The 21,238-nt window shown below is 36.0% G+C and overlaps 1 protein-coding gene across 13 annotated transcripts in view; it reads left to right on the top strand.

Annotated features, from left to right (window-relative positions):
* Positions 1-21,238, top strand: part of ZC3H13 (zinc finger CCCH-type containing 13) — a 104,109-nt gene that overhangs the window by 71,888 nt on the left and 10,983 nt on the right. For 3 of the 13 annotated variants that reach the window (XM_048215586.2, XM_048215587.2, XM_048215594.2), the window contains 8 exons: positions 5,956-6,147; positions 10,159-10,242; positions 10,591-11,146; positions 14,158-14,261; positions 14,605-15,795; positions 16,555-17,076; positions 19,484-19,636; positions 20,672-20,872. In XM_048215586.2, the coding sequence (XP_048071543.1) occupies positions 5,956-6,147; positions 10,159-10,242; positions 10,591-11,146; positions 14,158-14,261; positions 14,605-15,795; positions 16,555-17,076; positions 19,484-19,636; positions 20,672-20,872 (3,003 nt within the window). The remainder of the gene's footprint in view (positions 1-5,955; positions 6,148-10,158; positions 10,243-10,590; positions 11,147-14,157; positions 14,262-14,604; positions 15,796-16,554; positions 17,077-19,483; positions 19,637-20,671; positions 20,873-21,238) is intronic. The other 10 variants (XM_048215590.2, XM_048215589.2, XM_048215593.2 and 7 more) reach the window with 8 other exon arrangements.

Raw genomic sequence — 21,238 nt, 5'->3', positions numbered from 1 at the left:
CTCTTATCTTCTCCTTCATAGTTGTCTTGGCCTTTCTTGGCCCTTTGCTTTTTCATATACATTTTTAAAATGAGTTGTGTTTTCTTTTTAATTTCATGAAAAACTTGGATTTTTATTTCAAATGCATTAAATTTATGAATTTATAACTTTTTCTATTAAGGTCATATATGTATTTTATTCCTGGTTACCCAGCATTTTTGGTGGTCTTGTCAGTGGCACTTAAAAATTTTTTTTCTCTCTTCTTAATAATGAATTTACATGGTTCAAAATTTCAAAAGAAAGAATATGTTGTGATGTGAAAAGCCTTGCCTTTATCCCTGACCTCATTCATTTTTTTGCCAATTTAGTCTGTATCCTTCCCAGAAATTCTACACAAGCAGATTTGTATGTCTACTCATATACCCATCTGATTTTACAAACATAATTTTTTAAAAACTGTATATTACTCTATACCTTGCTGTTTTCACTTAAAAAAGACCTTGGAGATCATCCCATATCAGTCAACTTGATAAACAGCTATCCTCTTCTTTATGGTGCACATTGTCTGTTGTAGGAATTACTAAAAAGTTTTAAGTTTTTATTTAAATTCCAGTTAATATACAGTGTAATCTTAGTTTCAGAGGTACAGTATAGTGACTCAACATGTCCATACAACACCCATTGCTCATCACAGGTGCCTTCTTTTATCCCCAATACCTATTCAACCCATATCCCCACCCACCTCCCCTCTGATAACCTTCAGTTTGTTTTCTGTAGGTAAGAGTCTGTTTCTTGCTTTGCCTCTCTTTCTCTTTTTTTTTTAACTTTGTTTTGTTTCTTAAATTCCACTTATGAGTGAAAATATACATTATTTGTCTTTCTCTGACTATTTTGCTTAGCATAATACTCCAGCTCCATCCGTGTTCTTGCAAATGGCAAGATTTCATTCTTTTTTATGGCTGAGTAATACTCTATTGTGTTCTTATACCACATCTTTTTTGTCTGTTCATCAGTCATTGGACACTTGGGCTATTACCATAATTTGGCTATCATAGATAGTGCTGTTATAAATATCGGGGTGCATGTATCCTTTCGAATTAATAGTTCTGTGTTCTTTGAGTAAATACCTAGTAGTGCAATTACTGGATTGTAGGGTAGTTCTATTTTTAATTTTTTGAGGAACCTTCATACTGTTCTCTGGAGTGGCTGCACCAGTTTGCATTCCCACCACAATAGTGCAGGAGGGTTCCCCTTTCTCCACATCCTTGCCAGCACCTATTGTTTCTTGTGTTGTTGATTTTAGCCATTCTGACAGGTGTGAAGTGATAACTCATTGTAGTTTTGATTTTGTGTTTCCTTGATGATGAGCGTTGATGAACATTTTTTCATGTGTCTGTTGGCCATCTGTATGTCTTCCTTGGAGAAATGTCTGTTCATGTCTTCTGCCCATTTTATAATTGGATTATTTGTTTTGTAATCCCTATCAAAATACCAAACCTTTTTGCATAGAGCTAGAACAAAAAATTTAAAGTTAGTACAGTAGTTCTTCCTTATCTTTAGGGGGTGTGTTCCAGGATGCTGAATGGATGCCTAAAACCTCAGATAATACTGAACTCTCTATATACTAGGTCTTTTCCTGTACATACACACCTATAATAAAGTTTAATTTATAAATTAAGCACAGTAAGAAATTAACAGTAACCAATAATAAAATAAAGCAATGATAATAATATACTGCAGTGAAAATTATGTGAATGTGGTCTTTCTCAAAATATCTTACTGTGCTGTACTCACCCTTATGATGAAGTGAGATGATAGAATGCCTACGTGATGAGATGAAAGCAAAGTGAATGATGTAGGCATTGTGACGTAACATTAGGCTACCATTAACCTTCTGATGATATGTAGGAAGGAGGATCATCTGCTTCTGGACCCCAGTTGACTGTGGGTAACTGAAATCACAGAAGGTGAAGCCACAGATAGGGAAGACTACTATCGTATATTGATAGATGTGTAGGTATTCCGGTCTTTGTTTTCGAACAGTGCTTCAGTGAATAACTGGGTATCACTAAATAATATCTTTTTAAAGTATTTTATTTTCTACCGCTCACTGTTGGTGTATGGAAACGATAATTGATATTTGTATATTAATCTTACATTGCTATGTTGCTGTATTTTTGTAGATCTAATTAGATTCTCTTAAACATTTATGTCTGGTAACAGATTTGGCTCTTTTCTGATTATTGTTTATTTACTGTCGATAACCTGCTGATCATCTTTCAATATAGTGTTGAATATAAGTGGTATAATGGGCTTCTTTGCTCTGTTTCAGATTTTAAAGTGTGATTGTTGGCATTTTACCATTAAGCATGGTGCTTGTAGATTTTTAGCAGATTTTTTTTTATTGTGTTACAGATGTCCCCTAATTCCCCAACTTAGTTAACAGCTCTCTCCTGACCATTTTTTCTGTATCTTGAGAAGGTCACAGTTGGTCTCTTTAACCTTTTTACTTACGTTATGTATTTATTTAAAATTCAGAGCTTATCCTCACATTTTTAAGATAAATGGAATTTTTTCACTTTTTTAAAGTTCTAGATTAGGTTAACATTTGATGTTGAATTAAACATCTGTGTTTTCAGTTGAGATTACATATAATTAGTGGCATGATGGTAAATATTTAACAATGGACTCTACCATAAGTCCCGACTTTTAGCTTTTGCCAATTTCCGTGGTATAAATACTCTTGCCATAGCAGATTCTGTGCTACTGACATGAGCTGAGATGCGCACAATTGGCTCTTTCAAGCCAGTGTGAACTGGTTCTAGGATGCCACTGCATAGTTCATTTTTTATGTTGTTTTTGTTTGGTTTGGGGATCAAAGTTATACTAGACATACAAAATGGGTAGTGTCGCTTCCTTTTTTCCTCTGGAACAATTTGTATATGATCAGTTATCTATTATTTGACAATTTAACAACATTGTCTGTTAAACCTTGTTTCTTATTTTTCTGATGGTTATAGCTTTTACTACCAATTGAGTTTCTCATAAGAGTTATAGATTTAGATTATTTTAAGTTATAGATTTGGGTTTTTTCTTAAAGCAGTGTGGTAAGTTAGTTTTCTAGGAAATTTGTTTTCAAATTTTTGATACAAAGATGTTCCAAAAATTTTTTTTAAATCTCTATTATATCTGTAATTATATTCCCTTATTTTTCTTGCTCAGTCTTGCCAGAGATTTGTCTGTTTTGAGTCTTTTCAAACAATTAATCTTTGGTTTATATTCTTTTGTATCTCTTTTGTTCTATTAATTCCTACTCTTAGGTTTTACTTTGTTATGAAATGTGTGGTAATTGTATTAGTAACCATTCTAAACACTTTGTAAGTTTTAATATAATTTCTTCCTCGACTCATGAATTAGGTAGAAATAGGATTTTAAATTTCCAGTCATAACTTTTTAAAATAAATCCCCTTCCTTAATTTTAATTGTTGTCAGAGAAGACTTTAAAGTCAACTCTTTGGCATTTGTATTTGTTAAGACTTGGCTGTGGCTCAGAAATTTATATAAATGTTCTTTAATTGTTGGATGCAAAGGGTGTCTCAGATCAAGCTTGTTAACCATGGTTTCAAATCTAAAATTATTTTTAGTCTGCCTTTTCTGATATTACAGAGAAGTGAGTTAAATCTTCCTCTGTCATTGTGAATTTGTCGATTTCATATAATTTGATCAATTTTTGCTTTGAATATTTTAAGACTTTGCTGTTGGGTATACATAAGGCAAATTATTCCTCTTATCATTGCAGAATGACCCTCTTTATCCCTAATAGTGCTTTTTTTTCTTGAAGGTTATTTTATTAACATTTCTTTTGGTTAATATTTGATAAGTATCTTTTTTCATCCTTTTAGCCTTGCTGTATCTTTTTGTTTCAAATGTGACTCTAAACAGCATAGGTTAGACATATGTTAGGCATATGTTGAATCTTATTGTATCTTCTTTGATTCTTAACTTTCAGATTTTTCATCTCTCTCTTTTGTTTCCTGGGTATATCCTCAGACATATCTTTTTTTTTTTTTTTTTTTTACTTATTATCTCTTAGTAGCATCTAAGCTGCTACTTAACTTATTCATTCCTTGATGACTTAACTTATTCATTCCTAAACGTTATATGTAGCTCATTTCTAGTTTTTAAAAAATGTTTTAGATTTCTTCCTTGTGGTCTTTAATTATACAGATATTTTGACCATTAAAATACATTGTTAACAGTATTTAGAATTCTTCTCTAATTCTTTGAATGCTCAAAGCCTATTATGTATAGAGTGTGTATGTGAGTGTGTGTGTAGCTCTGCATTTTTTTAAACCACTTTATTGAGAAGTGATTGACATACAAAAAGCGGCACATGCAGCTTCTATACATTTAATGTATTCAACATGATGAGCTTGGAGATAAGTATATGCTCATGAATCCATCTCTGCTATCTATGCCATTTACATATCCATTGCCTGCAAAAGTTTCCTTTTGCTCTCTCTTTACTATTTTATATGTGTCTAATGAGCACACTTAATATAACATCTACCCTCTTATCAGATTTTTGACTTTCCAGTACAGTATTACTAACTGTAGGCACTATGCCTTACTGTAGAACTCTAATCATCTTATACAACTGAAACTTTGTACCCTTTGACTAATACCTCTCCGTTTCCTTCTACCTCCAGCCCTTGGCTATTAACATTCTACTCTCTAATAAGAGTTTGACTCTTTTAGATTCCACATATAAGTGGTACCATGTACTATTTGTCTTTCTGTGTGTGACCTATCTCACTCAGCGTGATGTCCTCCAGGTTCATCTATGTTGTCTCAAGTGGCAGGATTTCCTTTTTTTTTTTTTAAGGATGAATAATATTCCATTATATTTATATACCACATTTTCTTTTCCATTTGTCTACCAGAGGCTATTTAAGTTGCTTCCGTGTCTTGGCTATTGTAAATAATGCTGCAGTGAACATGAGATATCTCTTCCAGATCCTGATTTCAATTCCTTTGGATATACACCAAAAAGTGGGATTACTGGATCATATGTGGTTCTATTTTTCATTTTTTTTTTTTGAGGAACCTCTGTACTGTTTTCCAGTAGTGGCTGTGTAGCTTGCATTACCATTACCACAATGAAGATACTCAGCTGTGTATCACAAGACTCCCTGTATTACCCCTTTGTAGCTGTATTCAAATCTCCTCTTTTGTCCCTAACCCCTGGCAACCACTAATATGTCCTCCATCTTATAATTGTTATTTCACAAATGTTAGGTAATGGAATCATGCTGTATATATCCTATTGAGATTGGCTCTTTCCTTCAGCATAATTTCCTTGAGGTTCATCCAAGTTGTTACATGTATTAATAGTTTGTTCCTTGTAGTATTCCATGGTCCGGAGATACCACAGTTTAACCATTCACCATTGAAAGACATTTGGGTACTTTCCAGGTTTTAGCTTTTACAAATAAAGCTACTATGAACATTCATTTCCCACATTTTTTAATGAAAATTTTCAGGCACCACTTACTGTCAACAAAGTACCTTCGTTCTGTATTGGAATGTTTTTGCTATAAATTGTAATCAAAGCAATAATATATATCCACTTTTTCCTTATTTTAATGATATTTCTGTGAATTTAATATGAACAGATAGTTTTCATTCTTTGTTTTGTTGGGTTTTGGGTTAACTGAAATGAGTCTTTTAGTTTATGATTCCATTAAGACTTTTTATTGATAGAAAAAAACTGGGACTTAGCTTACCCAAGTCATTAGACAACTTGCGTGTTCTGATCCAACATTTAATATTCTTTTCGACAATGATAACCATACTTTGAAACACTAGCACACCTTCTTTATCTGTATGTTTTTTTGGGAAGGAAGATTATGACTGATGAAACTTGTTTAATAAAGTGTATGTGTTTAAACATTTGTGTGAATATCCTTTGTTTAGGAAGTCGAGGCACAAGAGGTTCTCAAATTGATAGTCACAGTAGTAGTAGCAACTATCATGACAGCTGGGAAACTCGAAGTAGCTATCCTGAAAGAGACAGATATCCTGAAAGAGACAACAGAGACCAAGCAAGGGATTCTTCCTTTGAGAGAAGACATGGAGAGAGAGACCGTCGTGACAACAGAGAGAGAGGTTTGTCAAATCGCATGTTATTCAATAATGGCCAATAGTGATTGGGGGAATTGTCTTTTAAAAACCATTATCAATTTACTTTTTAATACATCTTTTAAGCTTTTCGCTTGTTGACCCATTTGAAAATATTCTGTTTACTCATAAAATCTTGTTTACTAAATTTAAGAGAGAGTATGTAAATAGCTAGCTGCCAGAGTACGTATTTGGCAAAAGAGTGGGTACTGAGGTGTAGTAAGTACTTGCGTACCACAGGAACCTAGGTGCCCTACCTTATGTCTCTCACCTTAACCAAATAAGCTTACAATCCTTTAAAGAATGTAGATGCTTGGGTGCCTATTCTAGGCATTTCTGATTCAGGAGATACTTTCTCACCTGAGTATCCTGGCCACTCACTCGCTAGCCGTGATAATAAACAGGGTCTTGTAAGGGCTGTCAGAAAAACAAAGGAAAAAAATTGATGATGGTTGGGTTGGGGGTGGTTTGAGGAAACATTTTATGCATGTTCCTTCTTGAGAGTTTGCAGTACTTGCTTTTGCTAATTTTATATTCTTGTGTATCTTAAGCTAAACATTTTTGGTTACTGTATTAGATTCTGCCCTATTTGATTTACTCTCTTAAATCAATTTTGAAGCAGGATTATTCAAAGTCATTGAAGAAGGGTTTATAAGTACTTTCTTCAAGAAGCTTTTATTGTCCATATGTATTAGGGCCTTTAAACTCTTTAAGATCTTATGATGGTCTTACTAACTTTGGCTGGTTACTGAAGTAAGGTTTGCTATAATGCTGAGATTAATATAGTATGAAACTTGATTGAGTAGGAAATTGAATATGTTTCATAGTAGGCTGAATCACAAAGGTAATAGTGTATGTTAATATGGACAGTAATGAGAGAAGGAAGTAGCTAAGACACCATGTACTTTGGGAGTATAGATGAGATCAGACTTGGTTGAATTTGTTAGGGTAAGCCTAATGCATTTGGGTTAAAAGGTGTGTATGATTTCCTTAGTTACAGATAAGGCTGGAGTTTATGTGTTGTGTGTTGATATATCTTCCCTAACGCTGATTCACCTCTCCTTAATCTAACACTATGTCCTCATAATGCTATGCTTTTTTAAAACCTCTTTTCTCACTTTTCCCCCCCTAGTTGAATATCCTAGCTCAGGTTTTTTCATCTTATTCCTGAATTCAGTAGTAACATTTGGTTTTAGTCTTATATTTAGTTCTCAACCATACATGTATTAAGTTTCTGGGAACTTTGATAGTTGCTTTTTATATATTCCCAGACTTAATATTGTAAAAGATATTAATATTGTAAAAGTTATTAAGTTTGGGACTATATATGAAATATCCTTTAAAATCCTTTTATCTTTATAATATCCCTGTGAGTGTAGGTATGACAAGAGAATTCACATTTCATAACTTAGGAGAGTTGGACTAGGAGAAGGTTAGTGATTTTTCCACTATTAGAGAGAAGTAAGTTCCAGAGCTGGAATTCAAACTCAGATCTTCTGACTGCAAGTTCTGTCCTCTTTTTGTTTTACTTTAATATAACTACTTCAATAAATATCAGTTGTATGATTGAAATAGGACTATATATTTGAGGTTACTGATACATTCCACAGTGTTTACTGAGTGCTCATGCACTTTGCTAGGTTCTTGAAGTACAGTAGTTCTTGTGCTTATCGATCTTAATGGGAGGGAAGATACTTCTTCCCCTTACACCCAAAAAGAGAAATGACTATTGAGTGCAATCAAGGAACAAAGAACGTGCCCAGATAGAAATAAAGGATAAGAGAGGGACCTACTTAAGATAGATTATGTATGCAAAATTTGAGGAGATGACATTTATACAGAAGCATAAATGCAAGAGAAGAAGCTAGCATTGCAAAGATTGAGGGTAAAAACATTCCATGCAGAGGGTAGAGTATTGCCAATTCCCTGAGATAGGAAATAATATGTCCTAGAGTTTGGAAGAAGACCAGTGTGACCCGAGCATGGTGAGCAATAGGAAGATGGATAGAGGTTGAGGGTAGAGATGTGCCCAGGCACCTTGTTCTGTGCTCAGGAATTTCAGTCTTCCCTTTAGTTCTTCACAGGCTGATTAGGGTACACAGAGACAATTGGAGTGTGATGAATGCTACTACTGTATGAAGTTCTATGAGAGGAGCAGAGTTCTGAGATCAGGAAAGCTTCCCTAAAGAGTTTGCTAGAAGGAACAGTGGAAGAAACACTTTGCAGGGAGAAGGTATAGCACGTGCAGCCATGCAGGACTAAAAGAAATATATACTTTGGAATAGTAATGAATTGTGGTCTTGGGAGTAGAGATATGCCATAATTGGTAGGGAAGGAAAAAAACTGGGAAAAAGGGTTGATGAGAGACTATAGGCCAGGTTCTAAATAGCCTAATAAACCAGGCTAAATTTTTTAATTCAGTTTCCTTTTCACTGCCTACAGGGCAACTGCTTTTAAGCAACTGGAAAAAAAATAGAGTTTTCTTGGAAAAAGTATAAGTCTGGTGAAGGACTGGAGACAAGGATACCAACCAGTTATACTGTTGATGACACAGAACATCTAAGAAGAGGCAATCAGAGTCTGTTAATAATATTAACTGTAGGGATAGAGAGAGGAAATAGAATAAAGGAATATTTTGAGAGTGAAACTGATGGATAACTCAGAGGTTTCCAGCTTTCATGAATGGGTATGTCATTCAGTAACATAAGGAAATAACATGAAGAGAAGAGCATCTTTGAAGAACTTATTTTGGGGAAAAGATAGAAAAAATAGTTTAAACACATTAAAGTGATGTTGTTATATCCTCTCCATTTTCTTTGAAGTAAGAGACATTGTCTTTTTGGTTGGGGAAAATAGAATTTTTATCTGTCAAAAAAAAAGAGTGAGTAAAATAGCTTATTCCCTGACATTGCTGTAATCAGAAATTTCAAGTATGAATTACTACAAGTTGCAGTATTGAATTTCAGGTTGTTTTGTAATCATTGTGACATTAGCATGACTCCTAAACCAGGAACTCAAACAATCTAAGACCATAAATATGTAGCATTTGGGGAATCAAAAGTGGACAATAACCATTTTAAATTAAATTGGTTTCAGCAAGTGTAAAAAAGGATTTAAGAGAATTGACTTCTAGTCCTGAAGTCCTAATAAATCTGCCATCTCTGTGGCTTTGGCCGGTCATCTTCTGGACCATAATTTCTGTGTTTTTAAGAAACAAGGGGCTGGACAAGGTTTGGTTTTGTTTTAGCTTTAAAATTCTATGAACTTTTGTATCGCTATGTAACTGCTAAAGAGTAAATATGCAAAAGTCTTGCCTTTTTCATCTGTGATGAGATAGGAAATTCAAATTACTGTATTTCCTTCCCTGGAAATATCCTGAAGTTATTCTGCTTAATAAGTTGATGTTAGATATTCCACTTGAAAACCTGTTGACCATATTGTAGTATGACCTTTATGACTAACCCATAAACATTATTACATAATACAAAAATAGAAACATCACACAGTAGCCTAGATCCTACCACAGGGAACTACTTTCAAAAATGGCTAGCTCTGTGGTAAAGTTAATGCCATTTTCTTATACATTTTTTTGGTCCCAGACTAATTTCCTGCTCAACTGGGCATATGGGCAGCATGTATTCATTTTCTCTATGTTTATATGATTCATGTATTGAAAAAAACATATTTATATAAAATGTGATGAGATTATCAGTTAACATTTTTAAGAAAACAGCTCTTCATCTGAGTGATGTTATATGATTAATTAAAACTTATAAATATCACTAATATGAAACACTTTACATTTGATTACTTCAAAATTGCTAAGCATCAGTACCCTTGATAGTCTAGTTTATGATAAATTGATATTGCAGCAACAATTATTGACAGGTGTTTTGTTCTCCTAGATTTTCCTCACATAATAGCTGCACTTTGATGTATATATATTTTGGCCTGAAATTAGAGGTGTGACTTACGAGGGAAATTTTTTTTTTCCTTCAGCTCCTATGTTCTACACCTCCTGCTGCCCCTATCCTTTGCCACCAGTGTTCTCAGGTCCTGCTGGGGGGACAGAGAAGATCAGAGGTGAAGGGTAGAGATGGCAGAAAGTGGGGTTGGAGCAGTGGGCTGGAGGTAGGGTAGGGAGCATGCAGAGAAAGATCAAAGGTGGATCAGTGGGAGGCGGGAGGGGGGTTGGTGGGGAGCAGAAAACATGCTAGTAAGAGGGCAAATAAAGCTTACCTTTAAAAAATTTTTTTGTAAACATCTAGGGGTGATTATTTGGATGATTAACTTAAAAGTAAATATAGTACCTGACTTATATTTGCTGCCAGTGTGACCCTATACACAGATAAAGTTTAAGATTTGCCGTACTGTCTTACCAATAGGTTATCTGTCAAATTAATCACTGACAAAACTTGATTTTCATTGTAGATCAAAGACCAAGCTCACCAATTCGACATCAGGGAAGGAATGACGAGCTTGAGCGTGATGAAAGAAGAGAGGAACGAAGAGTAGACAGAGTGGAGGATAGAAGAGATGAAAGGGCTAGAGAAAGAGAGAGGGAGCGAGAGCGAGACAGAGAGCGTGAGAGGGAGAGGGAGCGTGAGCGGGATCGGGAAAGAGAGAAGGAAAGAGAGCTGGAAAGAGAGCGCGCTAGGGAGCGGGAGAGAGAAAGAGAAAAAGAGAGGGACCGTGAAAGAGAGCGCGATCGTGACCATGATCGAGAGAGGGAGAGAGAGAGGGAGCGAGATAGGGAAAAAGAGCGGGAGAGAGAGAGAGAAGAGCGGGAGCGAGAGAGAGAGCGAGAGCGGGAGAGGGAACGAGAGCGAGAGCGGGAACGAGAGAGAGCGAGAGAAAGGGATAAAGAACGGGAGCGTCAGAGGGATTGGGAAGACAAAGACAAAGGACGAGATGACCGCCGAGAAAAGCGGGAAGATACCAGAGAAGACCGGAATCCCAGAGATGGACATGATGAGAGAAAGTCAAAGTAAGAATGAGAATGAATCAGTTTTTTGAAGTTACATTTCAGTAAAGTGTTCAAAAAGTTTCATTTAATGCTTTGTAGTGTGCCCTTAATGTCCTGATAGTTCTTTCTCCTCTCTACATTTTCCTGTATTTTGTTATATATATTTGGTGTTTAAAGTCTTTTGAATTGTCTAGGAACAAAAAACACTTTCTCATTCTATTTCTGTAGCCATGGATATGATTAATCATTCTTGTTTACCGTGCCATTTTTGATGACATACTGGCTTATTCAACTTCTGTAGGCTTGTTAAGGAATCCAGCTAAAAGTGATAGAACCAATAAACTTATATCTCATCATATCCACTTTACAACTAGTTAATGGAGTTGACCAGTCACCAAGAGATATTGCCTGTGCTATTCCTGGTAATCCTTCCTGAGTTTTGTGTTCTTACAAGTCTGGATTCACTAGCCTCAGCGCCAGAAGCATTCACAGTGTCTTAAAACTGAAGGAAGCCCTACAACCCCTGCATGGTTAGAAGATGATGAGAGGAGTTGTCCTCTCTTGAGCTGTGGAATTATAGTATGTTACTAGGATCCAAAGGTGTATTCTTATTATTTCAAATATCTGAGGACAGTTTCTTTTTCTTTCTTGTTTTCCCTTCTTTTTTTTTTTTTTTTTTTTTTTTTTTTAAGCCAAAAAGAATTTATTTGCTCAGGTACTGGGAAGTCCATGGTTGGTGTTCATTTGTTCTGATGTGACTGTATTCAGACTTTCATACGAAGTATTGGGAATGCTCTCTCTCCATCTCTCCATTGTTTTCTTCTATGTGAGTTCCAGTCTCAGAAAGGTTTTCTCCACATGATGGCTAAGATGGCCCAGGCATATGCTGATCATCTTCACAGCCCTCTCTGTATGTTTGGGCTCTCATTAGTTGAGGAGTAGACAAGGGAGCTAAGTCAATCACTATAGCCATGAGAATTTTGGACTCATTGGTCAATTTTGCAGTTTTATGGACATAAAGCCATTTTCATTGTAATTAACTGCCTTTTTTTTTAAGTTTGCTAAAACAAACTGTGGAAATAATTTATATATTCAATTCCTTTGCTTCTGCCTCCACCTCATTTGAATCATGGTGACTGTAGCTCCCTGCTTAAAGTTTCTTTTTTCATCATTGCTATTGTAGATTATGGTTATGGACAAAGAACATAGCACAGAAGTGGAGCCTTCTTCTGTTAGGTCTTGACTTCCCTTCAGTCTGCAGCCAGGGTTTTCTGTAGTTCACCCACTGGCTTCCCTTTCCCCACGTTTAAAAAAAAATCTTACATTAACATAAAATTCAGATACTGTCATTAACACATGTAGGCACACAATACATATTATTTCTCTTCTCTGACCTCCTTAAGCTAAGATTAAAATTCTGAAATCTTTGTTTTTTATCATTATCCAGTCCTGTGCTTTGATTTTATTTTTCCATGATTCTGATCTCTGCTTACAGTGGCAGAGTTTATTCTGGTTCTTTGTAACTGGACAATCCAAACATTACAAGGACCCCAGAAACTTGGGAGTCAAAAAGCTCTATAACAATAACTAGCTGTCTGAGATATTTTTATCAATTATATTGTCATCTCAGTAGTTGAATTTATCCAGAACTGTTTTAACTCCTATTATGTAGAAGGTTTTATTTGCTGAATTGCCATACTATGTATTTTACTCTTAATTTTGTTTCTGTAGCTATTTCCTTGAAGTTAAAGTTCTATTTTGTATATTTTAATTATTTATTCTGGTATATCAATTATCTATTGCTGTGTATCAAACCACACAAAAAGTTAGTAGTTTAAAACAACCACCGTTTATCTGCTCATAATTCTGTAGATTAGCACTATTGGCTGGGCTCAGCAGAGCGGTTCTGCTGCTCTTACTTGGAATTACTCATGTGTCCATTCTGTCCAGCAGTTTAGCTGGGTCTGGATGACCCAAAAATGGCCCCGCTTTTATGTCTGGCATTTGGCACTGGCTGTTGGTTAGGGCATCTCTTTTCTCCTCCACGTGAACTTTCAACTCCAGGTAGTCTAAACTGTACATATAATGATGGAAACATACCCAGAGGGCAAAAGCAGAAGTTGTGTTTCCTCTTGAGTCCTGACTTTCCAAACTTACACTGTGTTCTTTGACCACACCCCCTTGTCATAACAAGTCAGTTGGGCAAGCCCAGATTCAAAGAGTGGAGAGCTAGATGGCCTAATGATGAAGAGCTTTGGCTAGGGAATTGTTTGAGCTGGGCCTGCAAGTTGTCATACTAATCTCTTTTCCACCTGTTTACTCGTCTGTGTAAATGAGCTGTCAAGGAGGTAGGTGTGATGCAGTATTTTTGCCACTTTTGACTATAGTATTTATAAACAATGTTAATTTTTTAAAAAGTGACCAAAATTTAATGAAAAAATAGGAAAATACTAGAATAATTTAAATACCAGAGATATAAATGACTAGTCCTTTAATGTTTAACAAGAAATACAGTGAACATATGAATTATTTTATTAACTTGACACGAAGCAAGTGACTTAATTCTTAGAAGAGGGAAGGAAACAATTTTTCCAGTATACCCACAACATGACTGGCACTGGGCTTATGATATAACTAATTTAAATTCATGTCTTTTTGACTCCAAAGCAAGTACTAAATTTTCTCAGTTGGCTCCCCAACATAAAGTATTTCTTTAGCATAAAAATGTAAAATTAATAAGTTTTAGTAGAGGGTGCATCAATATATTAATGCCTCTGTTGTATGTTACCATCTTGTAGTAGTTAAATCTGGTGATTTAACAAAGAAAGATCTGTTGCTGTGTACTTTAAGTCCATAATTGTGTGTTAACAAATGAAGTGAAGAATTTTATTAAAGACGCTGAATACCTTTTGTATGATATAGCTCTGACAATATTGCTCTTACAATTTTATATTCTAGTTAAATAATACTAAGAACTAGTAAATCGCTTTTTCATCCTCTGGAAGTTTATAAATTATATTTGTCCAACTTAGGAAACGGTATAGAAATGAAGGGAGTCCTAGCCCTCGTCAGTCACCTAAGCGCCGGCGAGAACATTCCCCCGACAGTGATGCGTACAACAGCGGAGATGATAAAAGTAAGCAGAATCTGTTTTCTGTGTTTTTATATCCACGTTCCTTTATAACCATGAGACCGTTCTTTGGCATTAGTAGAAAATGATGAAGTAGATTTAAAATTTTTCTTGCTCTGCTGCCTCTGAATATCTCATGTGACTAAAGTATATGCTAGAAATACAGTGACTTTATCGTACTGGCACTGTCATCTCCTATTATTTGTAATAAAGCCATGTTTTGAGTGAAATTATTGCCATTTTTAAAGTTTTAAAATGGAAAGTGAGAGGTTGGGTTATTATTATTTCTGTGTAACATGCCATGTTGTTTACCTGGTGAAAGTGTGATTACTTTCATCTTTTTGTATAGATGAAAAACATAGACTCTTGAGCCAGGTTGTACGACCTCAAGAGTCTCGTTCTCTCAGTCCATCACACCTTACAGAAGACAGGCAGGGTAGATGGAAAGAGGAAGATCGTAAACTAGAAAGAAAAGAGAGTTCAAGGCGCTATGAAGAGCAAGAGCTCAAAGAGAAAGTCTCTTCTGTAGATAAGCAGAGAGAACAGACAGAAATCATGGAAAGCTCAAGAACTCGTGCACAAGACATGATAGGACACCACCCGTCTGATGATCGAGACACATCTGATCGGGCTCACGATGAGAACAAGAAAAAAGCAAAAATTCAAAAGAAGCCTATTAAGAAAAAGAAAGAGGATGATGTTGGGATAGAGAGGGGTAACACAGAGACAGCATCTGAAGATGGTCAAGTATTTTCACCGAAAAAAGGACAGAAGAAGAAAAGTATTGAAAAAAAACGTAAAAAATCCAAAGGTGATTCTGATATTTCTGATGAAGAAGCAGCCCTGCAGAATAAGAAGAAGAGAGGCCCACGGACTCCCCCTATAACAACCAAAGAGGAACTGGTTGAAATTTCCAATGGTAAGGATGGCAGTCTAGAGGATTCTCAGAAAAAAGAAGATACCGCGTTCAGTGACTGGTCCGATGAGGATGTGCCTGACCGTGCGGAGGGGGCAGAAGCGGAGCACACCGCCACGGCTGCGACTCCCGGAAGGACTCCTTCTCCGTCTTCTCTTCCTCCTCCCCCTCCTCCTGCGGCCACTGCTGCCGGTACCACTGCCCCTGCTGCTCTTGCCACGTCCGCCACCTTCAGCACATCTACCGCCGCCATCGCCTCCTCTGCCATGCCCACCAGCACCGCCAGTGAAGACTCACATAGAAAATGCCATAGAACACGAGCGGAGAAAGTAGAGGCACCTCACGTTACTATAGAAGACGCACCACATCGCAAGCCAGTGGATCAAAAGAGGAGTAGCAGCCTTGGGAGCAATCGGAGTAATCGTAGTCATACATCTGGTCGTCTCCGTTCCCCATCCAACGATTCTGCCCATCGAAGTGGAGATGACCAGAGTGGTCGAAAGAGAGTACTGCATAGTGGCTCAAGAGATAGAGAGAAAACAAAAAGTCTGGAAATCACAGGAGAGAGAAAATCTAGGATTGATCAGTTAAAGCGTGGAGAACCCAGTCGAAGTACTTCTTCAGGTAATAAAATTGAATTATAATCTAGCCAAGTGTTTCCTGTCTTAGTATATTTTATACAGTTTTATATTTTATACAAATTATAAAGTAAATGCTAAATCGGTTATGATATACAGTGCCTTAAAGTATAAGGAACTTAAAAGCTTAGCCATGCCGCCAAAATGTTAACCATTAATACCAGCATGGTAATAGAGATACTTTGACACCCATCAGTTTAATATCAGGATGTTAGTACGTTATCTTGGTGGAAGGGCTTATGTATTCAAGTCCCTTATTGCCTAAAATTTTAACCTTCCTGCTCTTCTTCCTGCAGCCAGTGCTTTTTCCTTTGACCAGAGAAAAAAAGGTAGGGTATATAGGAAGAGATCAGATAATGAAGTGATCCATTCTATTAATGCTTACCCATTTTTTATGTATGTATTTCTTGGAAGATATTTTGTGGTTATAGTGGAAATAAACACGTTTCCTTGTCTTTTACATATTTTAATTAGCACTTTAATGGAGACAGATCAGTTTTTCCTTAAAATGAGTTCCTTGAATAATTGGGAATATAGAAACATCAAATTGTAAGCTTTAAAGGACCCTATAATGAAGCATTTTCTTTTTCTTTCTTCCTATTGAAGTATAGTTGACATACAATGGATTAGTTTGAGGTGTTGTATAGCACAGTGATTTGACTTACGCTGTGCTCACCACAAGTGCAGCAACAATGAAACACTTTTTTATCTTCTCATGTGTTAACTCTTTGTATATTTATTTTAGATCGCCAGGACTCAAGGAGCCATAGCTCGAGAAGAAGTTCTCCTGAATCAGATCGACAGGTCCATTCAAGATCCGGGTCATTTGATAGCAGAGATAGGCTTCAAGAACGTGATCGATATGAGCATGATAGAGAGCGGGACAGAGAGAGGAGAGATACAAGACAGAGAGAATGGGACCGCGATGCCGAGAAAGATTGGCCACGGAACAGGGACCGAGATAGATTGCGGGAACGCGAGAGAGAACGAGACAAAAGGAGAGATTTGGACAGGGAAAGAGAGAGACTAATTCCTGATTCTCTGGAAAGAGACAGGGACAGAGACAGAGACAGAACTTTTGAGAGTTCTTCTCAAATGGAGTCTGTTAAACGCAGTGAAGCAAAACTGGAAAGTGAACATGAAAGAGACCTAGAAGGCACTTCCCGAGACTCTCTTGCTTTGGATAAAGAAAAAGTGGATAAAGATCTAGGATCTGTGCAGGGATTTGAAGATCTAAACAAAGCTGAGAGAACCGAGAGTGTGGAAGGTGAGTGCCACACGTTTTTGTCTGTTACCCTGCTCCATTCTTTTTCAGATTATATAGAAACAAAATATTTTCTTACGAAGGTGTTCTGATGATGCATAAGGAAAAGCCCTATGATATTTCAAGAACATGGTTCCCTGATTGGAACTATCAGGGTAGACTTGGTTCAAATTAGCCTAAATGAAGTAAAAGAAACGTAAATGCAGTGTCTGTAGATGTTAAAAAATAGTTATCATCCCCTTTTCTTAGATATTAAAAAAAATCACATAAATGGAAGCTATTTCTTGGTTCAGAGATGGACTAAATAACTATTAGTGATCCTGTTTTCTGGGACAGTCGAGAACAAATACATGAAACAATACATGTTTCCTGAAGCTGCATTCCCCTCTGGCCCACTCAGAGCCAGCCTCATGTGGGGAACATCATTCTCCACTGCCCCACTCTTTCTTCACCCCCAGGCTGCACCACAGACTGACTCACACCTCTGAATTCTCTGAAGGCACTACACTCCAGCTGTCTTTGTATTCTCTCTTCCCACTGCCTGGTAGATGTTTGCCCTTTTAGCTTCTCTTACTCGGACGTCAACTCCCAGGCTGTGCATCATTTCCTGTATGAAGCCTTCTCTGCTAAAGGGACTGTTTCAGGTTGCCGTAGCCCCTTGTCGGTATCGCTTTTATAGCATCCCCACACTGTCTCACAATTATTTTTCCATGGTTTTCTCCCCACTATACGGTACTCCTTTGTTAGGGACCATAGCTTTTCATTTCTTTATCATCAAGATAAAGACTTTAGCAAGGACACAGTAAATGGTTAATGAAAATATGTTCTGCCTGTGCATACATACCCCACATCTTATTCTTTGGTGAATTATAAGCTAGCTTAACAATAGTAATGGCTCCCCTGGAATTCTTCTGGAAATTCTGCCTCCTTGGGATTGTCCAGTTCTGGTACCAATGCTTATACCATTGTTCTGATATAACCTCTCCATTTTAAGCCCTCAAGAGACTTCTGGGATACCTCTATGTAAGTGGCAATTTTTTACTGTTCTTTTTATTTGCTGTATTGTAACATTGGGCCTGGAGTAAAATTCACATTCTTTTGGAACTATAAACATCTTTACCATTTCTTGGTTGTCTGATTAGATATGTTCCAGTACACCATCTGTTATATATTTTTTCTACTTGACAGAAACATTTCTATCTCAGTGTTCTTCACATTACATTTTCATCTCAATTTTGAGTATAAATAGCCTCGCATCATGAGTCATATTACTAATGGAGGTACAACCTTGGGGTATAATTGAATATAATTGAACTAATCATTATAACTCTCTTGTGACTGGAGTCAGTGCCCCTCATCCCTAAAATATATCATTCACTGGTTGTGATTACAGATAACATGGCATAGAAATTTATAGGTGAATTACCTAATGTGAGATGAAAAATTTTATTCACCTAAAGTAGGAAAATGAGTTGGATAAACTTGAAAAAATAAAAATCCTATCATCTGCATTTATGTTTAGACATATATTTGTATAATGAAGTCATTAAAATTCGTTACCTTAGAAGTGAATTGGGGGAGGCATAAGGGGATTATTATAGAATTTAATAGAATAGAAAATTACAGGATGACTAGAAACATCTCATAGTTTGCTACAGATTTATACCTGTAAAGCACAGTGTTGCATTTTGATAACTAGTGTCGTAAACTCAGTAAAGTGTGTGGCTAACTGCTGATTAGATATATTAAACATACTCTGTAGTTTTAGGGTAATTTTAAGTACACAACTAACTCACCAGGTGACAAAGCTTATTAGCCTTTGTGGTTGAGAAAGATTGGTAAGATAAGTAAAATGTATGCTTGTGGTACCAAGAAAATATTTTTAAATTATATTACAACTTTCTTTTTAAAATTGTGTTGGGATAGGAAAGATGAATTGGAGGTAAAGAGATGATTAATGGCAGTTTTACATTTTTACCTCACTGCTGTAAAGATCTTCATATCATGAGCTGAATGTTATGAACTAAGATTTAAGTTTCAAATAAATGTTAATAATTTTGCAAGTCTTTTAAGTTAATGAGTTTATTTAGGTAAAGAAATTACTGCATCCTTTTGGAGTTAGTAAATTTGGATTTACTTGAAGTTTTATTATAAAAAATTAACACACAAACAACATTAAGTTAGTGGTACCTTTTGTCATATAAATTGTTTTGATATTGTTCATACTATGTTCTTGCCATTAAAATTAAATTCATTTTATTTTTTGAATTGTCAAGTATTTTGAATAATTAAGAAATGTAGCTTTTTCTAAGGAAAAATATACTTTTCAGATATTTTTAGTGTTTCCTCTTTGGTTTCACTTAGCTGTCCCTTAGCTGTGCTCTTTGACATGAAATTAATCTTTCCAAAGCAGGAGATGACGAATCCAAGTTGGATGATGCACATTCTTTAGGATCTGGTGCTGGAGAAGGATATGAGCCGATCAGTGACGATGAACTAGATGAAATTCTAGCAGGTGATGCTGAAAAGAGGGAAGACCAACAGGATGAGGAGAAGATGCCAGGTAATCATTTATAAGGGTGGTCAAACATAAAAGTTATCTGATTTATGGTATTAAGGTATTTTTTTTTGTTCCTTTCATGCTGTGCAAATTAATGAAAGGCAGTTAGAATTTTTCCCTTTATATTTAAGACTGAAAGGCCAATAAAATGAAAATTATATGTTCTGCTCATTTTTAAGTTGACATTGTCCATAAATTGGAAAGGGTCCCATTTAAAATAGCAAAATTCTAAGATTTCCATTCTGCAGGTTAAGATTCATATTATGTGACCTGGAATCTAACCAAATACTGATTGCCTAGCAACGTTCTAGATGGTAGATATATGGTACAGAGCTTCAGAATTGTGGTGCTACAAGCCAGCTTTTGAAACAATCATTCAATCATTGAAATTATATTTAAACGGTATCTATATACCTCTATCAGTTTGCTGAACCAGGAATTATTTTCCCTTGTAGTATACTTTATGCATTGCCAGAGCTGCTTCTAGTGACTGCACCATGAAGCAGCACCCATTGATGTTCCTGTTGAATCATCCCAAATAGTCTGATTGTTAGTAAATTTTTTAAAAATCATTGTGAGGGTCTTTGCTTTGGCTATGTAAACTTTTATTTTGACTTAATTTTTTGTATTTCATAATTTTTTCTACTAATGTATTAGTATGTATGATATCTTTTTTATCAAATGCCATTAGGTACATCTAAATAGAACATTACTTTGTTAATTTTTTCAATTGTTCCTTGTCAATGGATGGATGATTTGTTCTCAGTATTAAGAGCCAGTGCCCGAGTTATTTGTAGGAATGCGTTTGGGTTTTCGTTTGCTTGCCTGTTTTCTTTTGGTGAGTTTTTTTTTATTGAAAAGGTCCTTAGATTCTAATTATTAGTCTTTATAGGAAAGCTTTCATTTTAAGAATAGGACGTTTTTGGTTCAAAGCACTTATTTAATGCGGTCTGCGTTTTGCAATTTCTGTTTCTCTAAAGATAACAAGAATGCTATTTCTTGGTGTAAAAAAAAAATCCTGTTCTTAACTTTCTACAGATCCATTAGATGTGATAGATGTGGATTGGTCTGGTCTTATGCCAAAGCACCCAAAAGAACCACGAGAGCCTGGGGCTGCACTGTTAAAATTCACACCTGGAGCTGTTATGCTAAGAGTTGGGATTTCTAAAAAGTTGGCAGGTTCTGAACTCTTTACCAAAGTCAAAGAAACATGTCAGAGACTTTTAGAAAAACCCAAAGGTAAGTCCATTCTTTGTGCAATGTCTGCTGTAACTGTTAATTAAGATGCCTTTGCAAAGGGTGTGGCTCGTTCTCATGTAGCACTTACCATATAGGAACTTTTTTTTTTGAGGAATCACGTATGTTTTTTATTTAAATCTTCTTTGAAATTTTAAAAAGGAATTTTGACCATGAAAATTAAAGCCCACAGAAAAGTTACGAAAATATCACAAATGATCTTTCTTACCATACTCACTTTTTAACAGGTAAGTTCAAATGTCAGAGCCCTCAGTGGTGTTCCCAAAACTAAACAAAGCAGAGCCCGAGAGTGGACTAGATATTTTTCATACCTAAGTGAACTGGGTGTCTTGGCAACCCATTCCCCTG

The sequence above is a fragment of the Ursus arctos genome, unplaced genomic scaffold, assembly GCF_023065955.2.
Source record: "Ursus arctos isolate Adak ecotype North America unplaced genomic scaffold, UrsArc2.0 scaffold_10, whole genome shotgun sequence".
In the NCBI taxonomy this organism is placed as follows: Eukaryota; Metazoa; Chordata; class Mammalia; order Carnivora; family Ursidae; genus Ursus; species Ursus arctos.
The sequence above is the reverse complement of the archived record's forward strand: the minus strand, read 5'-3'. Positions and strand labels throughout refer to the sequence as shown.